Source organism: Saccopteryx leptura, chromosome 11 (assembly GCF_036850995.1).
Source record: "Saccopteryx leptura isolate mSacLep1 chromosome 11, mSacLep1_pri_phased_curated, whole genome shotgun sequence".
Taxonomy (NCBI): domain Eukaryota; kingdom Metazoa; phylum Chordata; class Mammalia; order Chiroptera; family Emballonuridae; genus Saccopteryx; species Saccopteryx leptura.
In genome coordinates this window covers 10,339,791-10,360,134 of record NC_089513.1, presented here as the reverse complement: position 1 = coordinate 10,360,134, position 20,344 = coordinate 10,339,791, and the positions used below count along the sequence as shown (strand labels likewise).

Sequence of the window (20,344 nt, the reverse complement as noted above, 5' to 3'; positions counted from 1 at the left end):
TGATTTTTTAAAGTTTTTAACTTAATAATAATAAGCCTACAAGGAAAAAATAGAACACTAGCATTGATCATGTTAGGGTCCTAAATTTAGGGGTAAGTTTTCTAAGCTTTTCTGTCTAACTTTTTGTAATGGGGTTATAATGCTCTTGTAATAATAAGTAATTATTCAAAATTACAATATAACTTTGTATCACTGCTACTGTTTGAGAACAAGAGTATGAAAGGAAACAGCTTATTGTTTAGTCAGTTAAAAATATATTTCTCCAAAAATATAGGTTCTCCTTTTAACCTGTCTACAGCTCTCCCCAATCCATTATAGATTTAAGTTCTTTTAAGAATTTTTCCAAATAAAGATGATTCGGGCTACTTTTAAGATTCTGAAATTCTTGGATACCATTTGCTTTTAAACTACCTTAAGATATTTAATGGGCTCTTTAGGCACTTTTACAATATTATAAGGAAGGTGCCAACTCAGGCCGGATAACTGCATGCTCTCCACTCCGTCCTGCTGAGTTGTGGGTCCACAGGCTCCTCACCAGGAAGCTTCAGCACTCGCTCTTGTTCTCACCCTGCTGGGGGCCCTCCTGCTGGGGCCCTCCTGCTGGGGCCCTCCTGCTGGGGGCCCTCCTGCTGGGGGTCCTCCTGCTGGGGCCCTCCTGCTGGGGCCCTCCTGCTGGGGGCCCTCCTGCTGGGGGCCCTTCTGCTGGGGGTCCTCCTGCTGGGACCCTCCTGCTGGGGGCCCTCCTGCTGGGGCCCTCCTGCTGGGACCCTCCTGCTGGGGGCCTCCTGCTGGGGGCCCTCCTGCTGGGGCCCTCCTGCTGGGGCCCTCCTGTGTGGGGTGTGGGGCCCTCCTGCTGGGGCCCTCCTGTGTGGGGTGTGGGGCCCTCCTGCTGGGCCCTCCTGCTGGGGGCCCTCCCGGAGCAGAGGTGCAGCACCTCGTGTTAGGGCTGACCTCGTTTACGTCTTACATGGATTTGTGAGAAAGTTGTTATTCCCACTCACAAATACCACGAAATTGCTGTGCTGGTCAGTGTGCTGTCCCTTTCTGTGCTTGTTTTCTAAGAGAGTCATGGTGGGCAGGGTCCTTATCTGACTCGTGCCTTTTCTATTGTGTGTCACAGATAGGCCCAGATGCTCGCCTCTCTCTAGTCGATTCCTTATTCTGCTCCTTTTTATTTTTTTATCTTTTTTTATTTTTCCAAAGTTAGAAGTGGGGAGGCAGTCAGACAAACTCCTGCATTGTGCCCAACCGGGATCCACCTGGCATGCCCACCAGGGGGCGATGCTCTGCCCATCTGGGGCGTCGCTCTGTTGCAACCAGAGCCACTCTAGCGCCTGAGGCAGAGGCCACAGAGCCATCCCCAGCGCCCGGGCCAACTTTGCTCCAATGGAGCCTTAGCTGCGGGAGGGGAAGAGAGAGAGAGAGAGGAAGGAGAGGGGGAGGGGTGGAGAAGCAGATGGGCGCTTCTCCTCCTGTGTGCCCTGACCAGGAATCAAACCTGGGACTTCCACAGGCCAGGCTGATGCTCTACCACTGAGCCAACCAGCCAGGGCTATTCTGCTGCTTTTGACCTATCTTCTCATTTTGAGTATTTGTTCTCTGCCTTTTCTTCATTTTAAAAGGGTTTTGTTTATTTGCTTTAAGAAGTTCCATTCTGATATTGTAACTACGGGGGGGGGGGGGGGGGCACAGGTTACAACAGTCTCGACATAACGATGTTTTGAGTTTACAATGCTTGCTCCCATAAAAACTTAAAAGGAATTGAGATGTGAGTCATTTTTTCTGTTACTGCAGTACAGGGTACAGTAAGCTATATTTAGGTCCTTTTCCTTTATCTGTGGCTTTGTTGTGTTTTTATGTTCTAGATTATGATTTTACAGCTGTGTTAGGATAGGCAAGTGACTTAGACTAGGGTGTGTTTTGACTACACCAAAATTCGGGTCACGTCACTGTCGTAGAAACAGAACTGTGTCATCACCCGAGGACCCGCTGTATAACCCTCAGGGCCACAGCAGGTGCAGAGATTGGCAGCAGTAAGAAAGTCTGTTCTTAGGATTTTTCAGTTAATGCTTAATTTTTAAATGTAGAGATGAACTTAAAAAGATAAAGATAGGAGAATAAAGACCAGAGATTTTAATTTCTTTTTTTTTTGCCTTATTCAAAGAGAGTAAAATTTAAACTGCATTTGACAAACTCTGCCTCTCAGCCTGCGGCCGAATAGCAGACAAGCTTCCTTTCCTGCATTTGAGCAGCGGAGAGTGGTGAGCAGCCGGACAGGCTCTGCGAAGCGTGGGTGCCTAACACCTCCTGACTGCCTCCTTGTCCCCCCTATTTCTTCAGTGCGTGGACCTGAGCTGTAACGAGCTAAGTGAAGTCACCTTACCAGAGAACCTGCCCCCCAAACTGCAAGAACTGGACCTGACCGGGAACCCCCGGCTGGCCCTCGATCACAAAACCCTGGAACTGCTAAAGTAAGTGTTTTGGGAGGTACTGTACCCCTATCTGTGTTCGCTGACAATAGGCTTCCATCCAAGGGGAGACCTTGAACAGCTTCCGTGGATGTTTAGGTGTCGTCTGCACACATTGGACGTGATATGCAAGTCTGTAGTCTACCAAAAATGGGGGGTCCAAAAAAAATTCTGATCATTGGACACTCACATGTCCTTTCAGCAACTTCTTTTAGAAACTATCTAAAGAAAAAGAAGCAAGAATAATGAATACACGGTGGAAAATGGGAGGTAAAGATGGGAGAGTGACAGATGACCGAGGCACAAACTGTCATCTTGGTCATGATGACTGGGGTGCTGTGGGATGCAGATGGTTTAGGAGGATTTGGGGAGAGACGAATAATGGGGCTGGGAGCATGGGATAGGGAGATCCTGTGAAGTTCTCTTCGTGTTTTGGGAAAGAGTTCGTTGATATTGTCTTATTCTTGAAGTTGATGGAGAATTAGGTTCAAGCTCTCTATGTAAAATACTGAAGGTAACCCTTATTAGAAAAGATATGCTATGGGAGAACTCTAAATGTATATCAGTAGAATTAAATTATGCTCCACAGTTGAATATTATGTAGCCACTAAAAACAATGTTGCACAGTTCTGTTACTAACTCAGAAGGTCTCCACTGTATAATGGAGAAACTTGTCTAGTATAATTACACATTTAGCAAAGTAAATTTCCATGTATTGGGGGGGGGTATATGTGCATGTGTGAGTTTGTACACACCTACAAAAATGCCTAAAAGGACAAAAAAATATTAAGATACTGTTATCTCAGAAAACATCATAAAAGAAGAGAAGAATGTTGAAAAGAAGTCGTAGTATTAATACTATTTTTGGTCCTAACCTTTAGTGCAAAACCAAAATTTGAAAAGCATTTAAGGTGATTCCTGGATGGCATTGGCCTAATCTGTACCTGTTTGTTGATATTTTAAGTACTTATTGAGAACATAGATTTTGACATATAACTAATGAATACGGCCTAATAGAGTGTCCCTAGGGAAGTGTCCGGGGACCAGGGCTCTCTCCACTGTTTGTCAGTCTGTGTGTAACAACCTCGGCCCGGGCCCCCAGTCTGCCCAAAGCCCAGGTCCCTCACCGACACGGCGTGGAGGGAGGCCCACACACTCTCAAACGGGCACCTCAAGCCCGTGGGTTATCAAACTGCATTTCATGTGTACACAGGTAACTTTCAAGTAGTTTTACAAATATGATATGAAATTCTGTGTTAAATATATCAAAATTCATTAGTAAATACAACTACCTATTCGGAGAAAAATAAAAGTTGAATTCTTATCTCACATTGAAATAAATTCCAGCCAAGTTAAAGAGTTAAAGCTATAAAATGAAATAATTTTTAAAAGTAAGAAGAAATCATATGAATATATTTACAAGCCAGAAGAGGACTTTTTAGGCCAGAAAAGGAAGGGAGGGGTGCTCACAAGAAGAGAAATCAATATATATAGATTGGTTTTGATATTTCTGTTATATATATTTAATATATGAAAATACTTGTAATGCACAAAAGGCTTAAATCTCTATTCCAAAAGCCACCAAGAGCAACTCTAAAAGGGAGGACAGACTAAAAAGAAACATTAGCAGAAATATGAAAATAAAAGTTTTAATATTTAATAGAAAATGTTCTCATGTGTCAGTAAGAAAAGTGCTCAAACAAAATAAGTGAAAGATACTAATATTTAACAAAAGAAATACAGATAGTTACAGGAAAAGATTGTGTTCAACTTGATTAGTAACTCAAGGAAATATTAATGATTTAAATGGTGACGATATTCTCCCTCAAGTTGGTACTCCTGGGGTACACAGATGTCACTTTTCTTAAGTCACCAACCCTGTGTGTCAAGCTTCTAAAAATATTCCCATACTAAGACCAAGGTTTTCTCTGACACAAATTTATTCCAAAAATTAATTTTAAAAATGTGTTTATTCTGGGCACAGAAATAGTCATCAAAACATTTCTAATTTTATTTAGAATCAATGTAAAATGATGGAAAATGCCCATGATTTAATTAGGAAAAAAAATGGAAAGCCGTAGGTAGGTAGGTAGGTAGGTAGGTAGATAGAAAGACAGACAGACCCACTGCGATATAGGCATAAGAGCAAATGTATTTGTTAAATTCACTGCAATGAGTGGTGCTACTGGAGTAGCCTGAGCCACTGAAGTGAGGCATAGATGTGCTCTCAAGTTAAAAAAGAAAAAGTAACAATGAAATCAAAATACTTTTACATAAAAGCCTTACCTTCTGTTTAACGCCTAGACTGTGGCCATTTAGTAAGTCGGGCGAGTGTCCATACCAGTGGATTGCTTGCACTTAGGGTTGGCCTACTCGTCCTACGTGCGCCAGGGCGAGTGCACCGTGCACCTGCCATGTGACTGAGCTCCGGCTCCCGGGTGGTCTCAGACTCACTGGGAGATGCGTGCGCGTCCAGGCTCAGGGTCTCGGACTCACTCGGAGATGCGCGCGGGTCCAGGCTCAGGGTCTCGGACTCACTCGGAGATGCGCGTGGGTCCAGGCTCAGGGTCTTGGACTCACTCGGAGATGCACGCGGGTCCAGGCCCAGGGTCTTGGACTCACTCGGAGATGCGTGCGCGTCCAGGCTCAGGGTCTTGGACTCACTCGGAGATGCACGCGGGTCCAGGCCCAGGGTCTTGGACTCACTCGGAGATGCGTGCGCGTCCAGGCTCAGGGTCTTGGACTCACTCGAAGATGCACGCGGGTCCAGCGCGTGGGTCCAGGCCCAGGGTCTTGGACTCACTCGTAGATGCACGCGGGCCCAGGCTCAGGGTCTTGGACTCACTCGGAGATGCACGCGGGTCCAGGCCCAGGGTCTTGGACTCACTCGGAGATGCATGCGCGTCCAGGCTCAGGGTCTCGGACTCACTCGGAGATGCGCGCGCGGGTCCAGGCTCAGGGTCTCGGACTCACTCGGAGATGCACGCGGGTCCAGGCTCAGGGTCTCGGACTCACTGGGAGATGCGCGCGTGGGTCCAGGCTCAGGGTCTCGGACTCACTCGAGATGCGCGCGGGACCAGGCTCAGGGTCTCGGACTCACTCGGAGATGCACGCGGGTCCAGGCTCAGGGTCTCGGACTCACTCGGAGATGCGCGCGGGTCCAGGCTCAGGGTCTCGGACTCACTCGGAGATGCGCGCGGGTCCAGGCTCAGGGTCTCGGACTCACTCGAGATGCGCGGGTCCAGGCTCAGGGTCTCGGACTCACTTGGAGATGCGCGCGGGTCCAGGTTCAGGTCGCTTCAGACTGCTGCTCAGCCCGCCGGTGTGCAGTTAGGCAGAGAATGAGACATTGCTGGTTCACAGGGAAGCGTTATGGGGGTGCTGAAGGATGGTGTAGTCTTTAATAATCAGACTAAGAAATGGAATTATTTCTTTGTTCTGTAAAAAGTGGAAACATCTTTAGAAATGAACCTTCAGTTTGCCCCTAGAATTCAGAAAGGGAGCACAGATGTAGTGGAGTCTTTAGGCATGCCTTAAGAAGACATTGCCTTGCTTAGCATGGTACGTGGGTAAAATTTGGCACCAGGTCACAGAAAGCAAATAATGGTAGCCCATCTTTTTCAGTTCTTCTCTTACTGGAAGGATTGAAAACTTTGCAAAGAGGATAGGTATGTATCAGTGGTAGTCAACCTGGTCCCTACTGCCCACTACTGGGCGTTCCAGCTTTCATGGTGGGCAGTAGCGGAGCAACCAAAGTATAAATAAAAAGATAGATTTAACTATAGTAAGTTGTTCTATAAAGATTATTCTGCCAAACTTAGCGAAAATTTGACATAAAGTACTTGGTAAGTAATTATTATTATATGCTTTAACTTGCTGTAACTCTGCTTTATAAATTTTATAAAATAAAGTTACTTCCCTACCTTATGAATCACCATTACTGTGGAACTGGTGGGCAGTTAGAAAATTTTACTACTAACAGAGATACAAAGTGGGCGGTAGGTATAAAAAGGTTGACTACCCCTGGTATATATAGCCCTATGTAAAATGAGGTATTAGTTTGATTTTGAGATTTTCTGTTGGCACCATTTATGATTTTTAATGTTTTTCAGCTTTTTAGGATAAAGGGGCAAGTGAATGTTTGCTGGTAATGAAAAGTAGAAACTTTGCTTTAACAAAATGTTTTTAAATTCCAAAGGAATTGATTGCTACCAGCTATTTCTAGAGGTAAATACAATTCTATATTGATTTACTTCTTGGAGTGAATGGTCCTTAGGAGAGGTATTCAGTATGAATCCCAGCAGATAATTAAAATTCTTGGGATCATGACAAATGTTTAAGTTAAGAGATTAGACATAGGCTTGTTCTCCTGTTTCAGTGATTGGGCAGCGGGGTTGGGGGTGAAGGTGCTAGTGGTAATTTATAAATAAAAAAAATTTAATTCACCATGTGGCTGCCAGCCTTTTTAAAAACCTCCTTCACATCTGTATGACTTCCTGTCCGGGGGACACTGAATGCTCTCTAGTAGACTGGTTTTTAACAAACCACGTTTGGAAGTTTATCGTTTTCGTATTTCTGCTGTGGGCCCTATTGGACCAATTATGGCATATAGAAGTGGAGGTGAGATGAGAGCTTGTCTCCCGGTCTAGATATACATAGTCAACATGTACGTTATTGAAATACTCCTCATTTCCTCCGAAATGTTACTGTGTCAGTTTTAGCCACAGATGGCTGTGCAAGTGAGGGAAGAATCGGAAACTTCAGAGGACGGCAAGTGCGCAGTAGTATCTGTCAAGTATTTCAAGGGGAGATGTGGGCAGAAATTGGTTTTGAGGATGAATGTTGCAGAAGTCTCTTACATCATCCAGACACAATATAATTGTGCCTTTGGTTTTGACCTTTTTAAATCTGGGCATTCATGTTGTAAGAATGCACCCAATTTAATAGTTAAGAGTTCTTTTTCTCGTGCCAAGGCTGAGGTGGTCCTTCTCATTCCAGGGGCGAGCAGCCATCCAGTGTGGTTGGTGTGGAAGCTGCTCATCACTGACATAGAATGCTGATGAAAACTGATCGTCAGGCCCTGGCCAACCCTTCACTTTGGTTGTGAATAGGAGTAGCTAGTTATTGTTCAATAGTTTAGACCCTCATAAACCCAGTGAGAAATGGTTAAGGACAGAGGGCTTTAGCAGATGTTTTTCATTTCTCAGATAGAGGGAGCGACTTATACATGTTGGGTTTTAATGGTTCCTGTCCCTTCTGTTTCTCTTGTTAGTAATATCCGCTGTTTCAAGATTGATCAGCCGTCGGCAGGAGATGCATCTGGAGCCCCAGCTGTGTGGAGCCACGGGTACACGGAAGCTTCGGGGGTGAAAAACAAGTGAGTGGGTGCAGCTTGGGAGTCAGAGCCCTACTGCCCGCTTCCCTGCCCTCGTGGGCAGAAGGGAACTGGGGCCGGCGCACACTTGCCTCGTGTGATATTTCTTTGAGCATGATTCCCCAAAGAGAGGTCACCTCGTGACTTAGGTTTGAACATTAAGCCCAGCCCCGCTTGGCATCACATACTCTCTCTTTGGGAGAGATGTTGCTAGGATACAGTGTAACTGACACATTATATCTATGTGAGCCTCCAGTGTTTGGAGAAGGCCTGAGTATTGAAATGCATCCCTGCTCTTTTTGAAAAGCCCCTTTCTCTTTCTCTGAAGCCTGTTTACCTAGCAAAACGGGATCATATGAAAGAAGTACCCCTGATTGTCTATAGTTGAGATCACTTACATTTATTGGCCGGCGGTTCTGTGGAGTGATTTCTGCGATCTAAATTAGCTTGGCAGGAGTTTGATGTCTGTTTTCTATAACGTCAGCTGCTTGTCTTTGCCAGCAGGATGTGTTCGTCTGAATTTCTTTTTCTTCCCATTTTCACCAGCCTTCCCTGTCTCAGATGCGGATGTTGATTTTCCTGAGAATCGTAAACTAGCTCTTCAGGCTTGCTTGCTTTTCTGTCGAGAGATGCTGATAATTAGTGCTGGAGAAGTAAAGCATCTTATAAATTAGAAGTCATAATTAATTAACTAAAGTACAAGGACAGCACGTTGAGAACAGGGGCGGGACCGAAAGTAGAGAGCGATCTAACCATGGCAGTCACTGATTAGTCCAATGACAAAATTAAAAAAAAAAAATCCCCAAGTGAGGCCCATTAACAATCAACACTTTAGAACCACCACCAGGCGATTCTCATGTGCGCCCAGGGTTGAGACCCACTGACTAGCTGACCACCTACCCTTCATGGAAAACAGAAGGTGGAATGGTGGTCGCCATGTTGACTGTCGCTTTTCTTTGGGTCGAAACCGGATTGGGGCATGTTGTGGACCTGACACAGGGACCTTGTCTGCCTGAGGGGGTGTGACCTGGCATTGTGCTGAGAGAGAAGCCTCCTCAAGTCTCAGCAGCCTGTCGCACAGCCCCGGGGGCTCCTGGGCCCCGGCTGCTGCATCACCATGTCCTTGGCACTGTGTGTGTCCTTGTATTGTGGGGGGAGGGGAAGAAGCTATACATTCTTTGGAGCACTTGAAGTTCCTTCCTAGAGATCTTTCTTCTTAGATTAAAAGACCTTCATCTCACTCTCAGACACCCTGGGGGAAACTGCTTTCGAATGCATGAACATCCGTGCGAAATCCAAGCTGGTGTTTGTACATTTCTGCATATTAAAATGTGTTATCCGCTTGTCGGTAGTAATCAAGCAGTGACCAGTTAACCTCCTGTTTGTGTGGTCTCTCCTTCCACCCTTACCTTGTGGTAGACATGGTTGCATGCAGTACAGCACGGGCACGGAGGAACACGCACAGGATAAGCCCCCAGATAGTTGGACCGTCCTGACAGGAACCCACCTGCACAGCGCCACCCCAATCAAAGCTAAGCACGCGACCCGTATCTCCGAGGCCCACGCCACCCCGGCCCTCGCTCTCTTACCTGTGGTTTTGCTGGCAGAAGCTAAAACTTTCTGACTTGCAGCTAGAGGGTTATGTAAACAAGGAGCTTGGGCGCTTGCCCTCTGGGGGGAAGGCCAGAACTGTGGCTGTCCCTGCCTCCAAACCTGGGGACATGTGCGTGCTCCCTTCTCTGTCTCTCCTGCCCTGGGGCCCTGGGGACGCTGTGCTGCCTCCTTGTTGGGTCACTGTGAATCCTTTGGGGAAAGCCAAGCTGGGCGCTTTGCTTGGACAAATTAAATTCTTCCTTAGACTGAAAAGCAAACAGGAAGCTTTGGCAGAAAGGAAAATTCGCTACTATACTTTTTAAAAAAACACATCATTTTCTTTTTTTTTTTTTCAACCCCCCCCCATTTTGACTCATAAGGGGAGCTTATGGTAGGAAGACAGAATTATAAGATGATTTGATATTCTATTATTAAATTTTACTTTGCCATTAATTGCCAAATAACTAGGGATGCCTTATTTTTCTTAATAAATGGAGGCAGGCATTGGACAGGACTGACCCAAGAGCCAGACTTCCTGGCTGTGCACCTGGGCACCATGCTCACTGGCTGTGTGACCTGGGGCAGTTGCTCAACCTTTCTGGGCTGCTGTTTCTCGTCTGGGGGATGGCACTGAACGGTTGTCGTCAGGATCCATCCCCTGAGTTACATATGTGACGGCCTTAGAGTGTGAGGCCTTTCGTGTGTTTATACTTTTCCAACATTTTTTTTCATGTTTTTCCAGGGTCTTAGTTGGCACTTTATTTTAATTACTGTTTGTGAATGAATATGGACACAGGGATTCGTAACCATGTTATTTTCCGTGTCTCTCTCTCTTTTCGCTGCCAATTAAAAAATAATGTCATCTGAAGATAAGCGCGCAGGAAGCCATGTGTGAAGCGTAAATGTGTGGTGGTCATTCTCCTTTGCTCACAGACCGTTAGTGGCTGTGAATTCGCTGGGGTTCAGCAACCTGTTCTCAGCCGTCTGGAGTTGCGGAGTTGGGACGGGCAGACAGCTCCGGGGGGAGGCCGGGTTGAGTTGCCCGTGGCCGCTGAAGGCTCCTGCTCAGCACAGATGCTTTCTTGCCTGGCAGGCTGTGTGTGGCCGCCCTGTCGGTGAATAACTTCTGCGACAGCCGGGAGGCGCTGTACGGTGTGTTTGACGGGGACCGCAACGTGGAAGTACCCTACCTTCTGCAGTGCACCATGAGCGACATCCTGGCGGAAGAGCTGCAGAAGACCAAGAACGAGGAGGAGTACATGGTCAATACGTTCATTGTGATGCAGAGGTAACCCTGCTGTCCCTGTCGTGTGTTTGCCCTCTGGTTAGAAAACCAGGCGCCCAGTAACCTCCAGGCTTTGCTGTGGGGTGCGGGCGTGTGAGGTGCAGTCAGGCAACTGGGTTTTGCCCCAGCGCCAGGGATAGGCTCTGTGCCACCTGAGACATGCTGGTGTGTTGACAGCTTTGTCGTAGGCCACGTCAACGACAGGGACTTTGCTTCTGTTAGAACCGGACCTCACAGGCATGTCACAGTTTCAGGTTTGCACGACTGTTTACAGCACGCTTCACCCTCCCCCCCAATCCTGCCCACTCCAGGGGCGCGTCAGACCTTTTGGGTGGGTGGACTTCTCTTTGACGTGGACGGGGCCTACCACAGGACGTTCACCCAGGGAAAGCTGCCCCTGGTTTGCAACCGTACAGTCCTTTGTAAACGGGGGATGGTCAGCTGCTAGGCCGCGAGTGAAAGCGTTCTTCACGCACTGTTTTGCCCCTTGTGAAGTGTTCAGGCCAGTGTTACCGGCAGAGTTCCTGGGCTGTTCTCTAGAGCTCAGGTCACCATAGAAATTCTGGCGTGTTTGTAACTCTTAGGGCTGAATGTTATAAGCATTCCCTCATTCAAAGGTTTGCTCATTCTTTTGTCACTTTAATGGCTTTGGAGGTCGTAAAGACAGTGTGTCTGTTCACATTGTCCTGCAAACACTTGCTTATGAGGGACCACTAAGTGGAGAGTGCTGGAAAGGTCATGGGAACAAGGACTGTCTTTTTCTCCTTTTTCTCTCCCTTGATAGTCTGCCAGAGGAAGTGAGGAAGTGTCTTTGGAATAGGGGTAGAAAAAGGATCTGCTAAGGAATGCTGGTCCAGAGAAGCCTTTCAAGTTCCCCTGGGTCATGAGGAGCTCTTGAGGAGCCGGCAGGGCAAGCCCAGGGAGGCTCCTTGCCGCGAGCCTCACCTCTGTCTTTCAGAGTCTCAGTGGGCACGTCCAGGTCAGTCCTGCTCGTAGCTACTATTTAATGAGTCTTTTCTATGTACTGGCCATCCTTCAACATACCTTATTGAATGCCCTAAATGTACCCAGTGAGATAGGCAGTGGCACTGTTCTTATCTCACTGGTGGGAAGCTTAGGTACAGAGAGTGGAGACATGTTGCTCTAAGAGTCTTGAGAAGGTGCAGCCAGGGTTTGACCTTGGGCAGTGGGACTCCAGAGAACATTCCAGCTACCGGGGACATCTGCCTGCTTTTCTTCTTTCACTCCCATCTTGTCCTAGCAGAAAAGCAGAGAGATAACATATGCACACTGACACCCTCACTTGCACACACACACACCCTTCACACACCCCCAAGAGGCCTACTTGTCATAGACGCTCCAGCACTGGATGGTAACCTCGAACTATCGTAACCAGCTGCCCCTCCCACAGCCCACCCTGTTTCTGCCCAGCTCGGCGTCGCTGTGCCTTTGCAGGAGGAAAGTAGCACCGTGAGGCAGGGCTGAGAGCCACATCCGGCTGTGGGTGTCCAGGAGTCGGGTGTGCGACCCAGACTGCTTCACGGCCATTCGTGGGCCCTCACAGTCACTCATGGGCCTCTGACTCTCCCTCCTTGTTAACAGGATATGGGATGTGGTGATCTTTCCGGTCCTTGGAAGAATTGTACATTCTTCGTGTAGGGCATGGGCTCATAGGCAGCCCTGGCTCCCATCGCGAGTGTGGCCACCTGCCTGACCGAGACAGGAGACAGGAGCTGGCAGTACTTGAGGGTCCGCCCTATACACAGGCGTCTGTCTGTCTGTCTTAACCACGTGCTCCTGTGCACCCAGGTCCAGCAGGGGTCTGGCTGGCACCACCATCCGTGGGGCTTGTGATAGCAGTTCTGAGCTCCCCCTGATCGTTGGGAGTGGCTGGTGCTTTGTGTATTATTCAGTGGACCTGTGGATGGATGGTCACAAATGAAAGCACTTTGGAGCTTGATTGCTAGAATGTCTTTCCTGTGACCATTCTAGAATTGGCATCACTGGTCCAGCAGGTCGTCACCGTCTAGAGCAAGAACACCATGGTCCAATACGTCAGAGCTCCTCCCAGCAGAGATCTGTGTTGCAGGGGGAGAGGGTGGTCAGGTGATGCGGGGGTCTCTGTGTTGGTGTGTAAATGTGTCTGCACCTGCTCCTATGGAAGTGGTCCCTTCAGTCCCTCTCCTGGGAGCAGAGGGCCGAGAGAGGAGCGGGGAGAGCTTCCAGTGGTCACTTGCCCACTGTCTCTGCAGGGTGCTGAGGTGGGCATAGCAGGCTGGGCCCAGCAGGACAGGGGCTCTTGTATTCCACATCAGCTCCTGGACCTTGCAGTGGACAAGTGGCCCTTCGCCCCGTGGTGAGTAGACATCCACCTGTGTGGGTATGTGCCGGGCCCTGTGGCTCCTGCCCCCCAAAAAGTGGAGTGGCACCCACGTGAGTGAAGAGGCCGACTCGAGCCCCAGCATCCGTCTCCTTGCCCTGTTCAGCGGCACAGTCCTCTGTTGTCGCAAAGCTGACACACGACAGGCCATGAGGGGCGGTGACACCCTCTCTTTGGATTTCAGGAAACTTGGAACTGCTGGGCAGAAACTCGGAGGTGCTGCTGTCCTCTGTCATATCAAGCATGACCCAGTGGACCCCGGAGGGTCCTTCACCTTGACCTCTGCTAACGTGGGCAAGTGCCAGACAGTTCTCTGTCGGAACGGGAAGCCGCTGCCGCTGTCCAGGTCGTACGTCATGAGCTGCGAGGAGGAACTGAAGAGAATTAAACAGCACAAGGCCATCATCACTGAGGTAAGGAGAGGGAGAGTGTTTCTAGGATGGAAGGAGGGCAGGGCCAGGGAGCATGTCCCTCCAAAGAATGTTCTTTAAAGTTATTTAAAATTCAGATCCCAGATTCCTAGTGTCACAAAGCAAATTCTGTGTATGATAGGTGTGAAGACATGATGATGCCCAGAATAATACACTGTTCACTGACAGCTGCTCAGGGTCAGGGCTGTGCCCTGTGCTCCACAGTCCTGTCCCGCTGGTCCTCACAGGGGCACTGGTTTGGTTGGTGGGTGATGGCTCCCCCCCTTAGATTCCACTGCTGCTATCCATATCCTCGCTCTGCCAGTGGTGGGCTGTGGCCTTCAAACCCTCAAGCCTCAGTTTCCTCATCTGTGAAGTGGGAACAGTAATAGATCTGCCTGTCTTCAAGGCTACTGTATCAGTGGAAATGAACGAGCTGTTACTTGGGGTCATACCTCCTGTTCCTTTTGAGTCACGCAGTGAATGTTTTTCAGCCGAGGGTGATTTTGCCCCCTCAGGACATTTCGCAATGGCTGGACATATTTTCGTTGTCACAACTGGGGGAGAAAGTGCTTTGGGCGTGTAGGGGCAGGCACACTGCTGAGAATCCTAGAATGCACAGGACAGCCCACAACAAAGAATGACTTGGCCCAACATGTCAGTAGTGCCCTGCTGAGAAAGCCTGGCACAAGTCATCCGCATGATAACGACTCATAGCAGCTCACCTTCCGCGTGGGCTCTCACAGCCCTGCCCTGCCCGTCACCAGCTCATCACACCATATCAGCACCTGGCAGCTGAGGGGGTGGGGGACACGGAAGTGACCCCCACAGACACATCTGCCCCCAGGAGATTTCCAGTCTTGTATGGACGATGAAGCCCACAGGCCCCGTGCAGCGCAGGGAAGCAGCAGTGAAAGTTGGCAGCACAGGAGAGAAGAGGTCTGCTGAGACCAGACAGGCTTTGCTAAGGACCACAAGGAGGAAGATGAAGGCTCGGGGTCACTGTGCAAAGGAGTCTCTGTGTCGATTTCAGCTGCCTGCCTCTGTTCTGGGAGCAGAGAAGGTTACATTAGGTAGTAGACACGATGTCAGGGAGCAGAGGCTGTCTCAGGTGGGGCAGCGTGGATTGGATCAGACACTCCACATTACACAATGCAAAGGTTAACGATTTCTGCTACATAAATGTGTTTGTGCTTCAGAAATTTTCTCCTGTTTTCTCTGTCTCTCCTCCTCCTCCTCCTCCTCCTCCTCACTTTTGTCTGCATTGCTGATTCTCGACCCCCTTTGGTTTTGTTACTTCTCTAACTTGAGGCACACCCCCAACACACACATGTGCCCACGCAGACGTACCCGACACAGACATGTGAGCTTTGGTCCTGATGCAGCGAGATCTAAAAGGCTGGGCAGCTCAGCAAGGGTCAGTTTTGCCAAATACCCACTTCAAGGAGCAACAAATTGCATTAGTAGACTCAAGGGAGCTGAAAATCATGCTTGAAGCCCCGTTTTAGTCACTTTCCTTCTAAGAGCTCTGCCTGCTTGTGAGTGTGTCATGGCAGGGTGGTGTGCAGGGTCGCAGCAGGCTCCCCGGAACACCAAGCAGACACCTGGGCCCACCCCGCAGGAAGGGGAAGGAAGGAGGTGGGGAGGGAAAGGGGACGGCCGCCCTCCGGAAGAAACACTGGCTTCCAGGGAGAGTGCGGGACTGTCTCTGTTGCCTAGTCCCAGACACACGTGGAAAGTTGCGTTTGTCCGAATGGAGCTTCCCTGGAAAAGCCGTTGAAAGGAGGGGCGTGAGGAGGCAAGTTACAGACCTGAGACCCTCGGCTTGAATGAAGAGCCGAGCTGGTACTTGGTCAGGGTCAGCCCCTCCTCCCCTCCGGTTCCGGGCAAAGGTCTTGTACCCGCAAAGGGGCTGAGACTTGGGCTCGTGATCGCAGTGGCATGTAGCCGAGTGCACTAAAGCCAGGGGACTTTGTCACCAGCAGCGTGGGTTCTGGGAAGGGATGGGAACTGGCCCCTCTGCCTTAGCGTCCGCCTCTTAGCGCGGGCATTCCGACCCAGTGAGTCACACCAAGATGCTCTGCACCAATTTTGGGTTTTTTTACCTTCTTAAAAACAGTGTCTCCTCTGGGCCTGTGGTTGATGCACTGTTGGGGAGTAGTATTAAGATTAGGGGCATTACTTTGGACCATACCTGCCTCACGTGTCTGTTCAGGACTCAGGACTAGGTTGTTGCAGGAAGGCCCTTCCTCTCCACGGGTTACAGGAGATGACAGTGACCAGTGTTGCTGCGTCGGGCTAGATGGTGGTTTGCTTTAGAACCCAGTGTGACCATGCCCCGTTTAGTCCCTCCTTTTTCAGGTGGCCACTGACCACTCATCACAGGGTGAGCAGCCCCTCCCTCCCTTTGTGGCACACAAGCGCTGGGGTCCCCAGGCAGGAGGCCCGAGGGAGGTCGCCGCCTGTGCTCCGTGTTAATGTCTGCTTGGAAACCCTCCTCTTCCAGGACGGCAAGGTGAACGGAGTGACCGAGTCCACCCGCATCCTGGGCTACACGTTCCTCCACCCCAGTGTGGTGCCCCGGCCCCACGTGCAGTCTGTAGCCCTGACCCCCCAGGACGAGTTCTTCATCCTGGGCAGTAAGGGTCTGTGGGACAGCCTGTCCATTGAGGAGGCCGTGGCAGCCGTGCGCAATGTGCCCGACGCCCTGGCCGCCGCCAAGAAGCTGTGCACGCTGGCGCAGAGCTACGGCTGCCACGACAGCATCAGCGCCGTGGTGGTGCAGCTCAGCGTGGCCGAGGACAGCTTCTGCTGCTGCGAGCTGGGCGCCGGCGGGGCCGTGCCGCCGCCCAGCCCGGGCATCTTCCCCCCGTCCGTCAGCATGGTGATCAAGGACCGGCCGGCGGACGGGCTAGGCATGCCGTCGTCCAGCAGCGGCATGGCCTCGGAGATCAGCAGCGAGCTGTCCACGTCAGAGATGAGCAGCGAGGTGGGCTCCACTGCCTCGGACGAGCCGGCGCCCGGGGCGCTGGGCGAGAGCGGCCCCGCCTACCCCAGCGAGCCACGCTGCCTGCTGCACCCCGCCTGCCTGTCTGGCTCCTTCCAGCGCCAGCTGTCCAGCGCCACCTTCTCCAGCGCCTTCTCCGACAACGGCCTGGACAGCGACGACGAGGAGCCCATCGAGGGCGTCTTTAGCAACGGCAGCCGTGTGGAGGTGGAGGTAGACATCCACTGCGGCCGCGCCAAGGACAGGGACAAGCAGCAGCCCCTGCTGCACGTGCCGGCCGAGGCCAGCGACGAGGGCATCGTCATCAGCGCCAACGAGGACGAGCCGGGGCTGCCCAGGAAGGCGGACTTGGCCGCCGTGGGGACCATCGGGCGCCGCAGGGCGAACGGCTCCGTGGCGCCGCAGGAGAGGAGCCACAATGTGATAGAGGTCGCAACCGACGCGCCTCTCCGCAAGCCTGGGGGCTACTTCGCCGCACCGGCCCAGCCAGACCCCGAGGATCAGTTCATCATCCCGCCCGAGCTAGAGGAGGAGGTCAAGGAGATTATGAAGCACCACCAGCAGCAGCAGGCGCCTCCCGCGCAGCCTCACGCACAGCCGCACACGCAGCCCCCACGGCTGTGCCCTGTGGAGCCGTTGCCAGACTACTGCGACACGCCGCTATGACCTTGACCTTGACCTTGACCATGACCGCCTGGTGCGCCTTGGAATAAAGGAACCGTTTAAGACTGCGTTGCAGAGTCTCACAGGCTCGCATTAAACCAGGGGTTTACTCCACGCCCTTCTCGCTGACTCTCCCCACCTGTCTTTCCAGCTAGCCTGTAGGTTCTTCCTGTTGGTGATTTTTTAAATAATTACCACTTTTCTTCTAGTGATGCTTTACCAATATGATTTAAATTTGTTAACTTCTTTTCCTAACATATCAGATGTGTAAAGACAAAGAACAAAAGGTTTAATATATTATAGAAAAACAGTTAATGATAATGTAATATTTTTTAAAATGTCTTTTTATTGTTTTTGTTTGGTTGGAAGGCAGGACAGGTTGCCAGTGCTAAATGATTTAATAATATTGTAATTCTGGGTGAGGGGGCGGGGGGGGGAAGGTTTTTTTGTTTTGTTTTGTTTTGTTTTTGTCTTGAAAATGATAGACATTTGTAGAATATGGAGACTAACTCCTAGGAGTTGCTTTACTCTGTCAGGTGACTTAAGTCACTGGGATTCACTAATTTTCTCTGAGAGAACAGTTGATTGAGAAATTTTTATTGTAAATAGCTCAGTGTTGTATAGTGATGCTTCAGATGTTTTGTAGCTTTGGCGTTAAGGACACAGTCTAAACAACTGACATCTCCCGCCCCCTCTGAGGAGCCTTCCCGCCCTGCCCACCTCCTAACCCATCCCTAGTTCATTAAGTGCAGCCAAAGGGGCTCTGAGCCTCCCCTCCCTCTCCCGCCCCCACCTGGCCCCTCGACCTTTGCAGACACTTTCCCGTGTGTCCCTTACTGCTGCCACAATCAGCATGACTGGGTCGAGTGCAGTTAGAGCATTTACACACCAAGAGTTATATTCAAGCAGAATGCCCACATGAACATGTCATAATTTTTGTTATAATAAACACCGACTTTACAAGTACCACACCCATCCTCTTTTGTCTCAGTGGCCAGAGGTGTCTTACAGACGACAGTCACAACAGGTCGGGTTGGAAGTAACTAGGTGGAACATTGGGGTTTTCAGAGATTCCTGGGCTTTGATTTCTTTTTGAAGGGAAAAAAGACGACCAACAGGTTAAACTCCATTGACTGAGGTGGTCCTCGACCTTGGAACTAGTGATGGGAACAGTCAGTCGATCTTACAGCCCTTCTATAAACATTTATTACTGTGTAGGCCAGGTGTTCAAAGGGGGACAGGCAGAGGTTACATTGAGGAAATTCCTGAGAAACTCTCACAAATCCATCCCCATCTCCGACTCTCTTGGGCCCCTTGAGCACAAGAACAAGTTAAGGCACCTTTATTTCATATACCTTTAGTTGAACAGTTGAAAAGCAGAAGCTGCTTGGCTGACTCTCCACTGCTGGGGCAAGTAATGGCAGTGCCATGGAGTCCCCCAGGAAACCCAGTATTCCTAGCTGACTGCTGGCCCCTGATACGCCCTATAGCCCCGAGCCTGCACGTGAACTACGTGTTGAAGATCCTGTTGGTCTTCTCTGTCTCACGTGGACCAGCTTCCCAGATACACCTGTCTCCTCTCTTCCTTCAGGTCTGCCCTTGAGTGATTCCGATGAATATCTCTCAGCTTGTAGACGTGGTAATGGGCTGTTGGTCCTGTGGTGGCCAGATCCGTGGACTGGCCTTGTCTTGGTCACATCCATGCTTCATTCTGTGTCTTCCTACCTGCACGGCATGCTCTTTGAAAACCGCTAGGGCCGTGAAAGTAGATGGAGCTCTTCTCAGCCCAGTAAGGCATCAGTAAGCAATGGACAGGCCTGTTGAGCGCAGGCTGAGCTCTGGGCTCTAGACCGAGAGCTGAGCCACGTCAGCCTCCCTGAGCCCAGCCCCCCTCCGGCACCTGCCTCCCTCAGCCCTTGCTGGCACCGGGTTTCACACCTGAAGACCTGGGCTGGTTCTCTGATGTCTGCAGTTCTTCAACCCCCTGTGGGCTGGTTCACCTGCTGCCTGAGGTGGGGCACACCTGCCCAGCAGTGTGGCTTTTTCTGCAGCTGCCACCAGAGGGGTCAGCACTTGCCTGATTGTGGCCAGCTGAGGCAGCAGTGTTTGGAGGAGCCCACAGTGGGCCCCACAGCTGCGCTCTGTGCAGGGGGAAGTGAATGGGACCGTCCAGTGCCCGTGGAGACCTCCCTCGTTTCCTAACTTCTGTGGCTGATGGGGAGACCAGGGGCGGCTCGGTGCTGGTGTGTCCGTGGCCCACCAGCTCAGTCAGTGCTGTTTCTCTGTTTACTGCACCGTTAAGTCACACTGAACATACCCGACATAGGACTGTGGAGGTGAAGGACAGGTTGCCCTTTGGGAACTGGGGGTCGATAGGCCTGTGGCTGAAGAGAACGGGAGTGTGTTACATGGCCAAAGAGGCGGAGACACTTCCAGTCTCCTTGCTCTTGGTGGGAGCCCCCCAGTTAATTTCTGAGGAGTTTCTTTTCTCTTCCCATCACCGTAGCATCAGATAATACATGTAAACTGCAAAGTGCTTAGTGTTTGAAGATCCCGCAGCCAAGGGCTCTCCCCAGAGTGAATACGAGCGAGACTGGCATCCCTGCCTGCTGGGAGGAGCAGGTAGCCAGGAAAGGCCGAGAGAGGGCAGGGGAGAGGTTGGAGCAGGAGCTGTCAGAAGCGCTGAGAAGCCTTGCAGCCTTGCTGGCAGCCTCAGCTCCCAGCTGAGGACCCAGATGTTGTCCGGTGCCAGGTTGACCGCATGTGTACCCACAAAGGACTGCCTCTGAAGAGGGCACCATGGCCAGTTCCGGAGCCTGGACGCTCAACCTGTGTGGCCTTGTTTCTCTTGATTGCTTTTGTCACAGCACCACCTGCTGGTGAGGTTAGACTCTGGGTAGAAGTTGCCTTAATGCTTGATCCTTCTTCATCCTTCCTCTGGGTTTCCAGAAGAAACAAAGTTTACGTTACTGGTGGGAAAGCAATCCTACCCTGTGAAGGAGGCAGTGCGTCATTGCACCTGTGGAGGTCTGCCGCGTGAGGTGGTACAATGGGATGGCCACTGGTTCCCGGGATGGGCACTGTTCTCCCAGGGGAAATTGACACGCAAACCAGAGTCATTGCATTGACCTGGGAGAGAGGTCAGTATCCCCAAGCCCCATCCA

General features: G+C 50.5%; 1 protein-coding gene across 1 annotated transcript in view; it reads left to right on the top strand.

Annotated features, from left to right (window-relative positions):
- PHLPP1 (PH domain and leucine rich repeat protein phosphatase 1) overlaps positions 1 to 18,142 on the top strand; it is a 201,520-nt gene extending 183,378 nt beyond the window's left edge. The window contains exons 13-17 of the mRNA XM_066352344.1: positions 2,341 to 2,471; positions 7,741 to 7,845; positions 10,529 to 10,723; positions 13,285 to 13,513; positions 16,017 to 18,142. Coding sequence (XP_066208441.1) covers positions 2,341 to 2,471; positions 7,741 to 7,845; positions 10,529 to 10,723; positions 13,285 to 13,513; positions 16,017 to 17,183 — 1,827 coding nt within the window. The 3' untranslated portion in view covers positions 17,184 to 18,142. The remainder of the gene's footprint in view (positions 1 to 2,340; positions 2,472 to 7,740; positions 7,846 to 10,528; positions 10,724 to 13,284; positions 13,514 to 16,016) is intronic.
- The last annotated feature ends 2,202 nt before the right edge of the window (positions 18,143 to 20,344 follow it).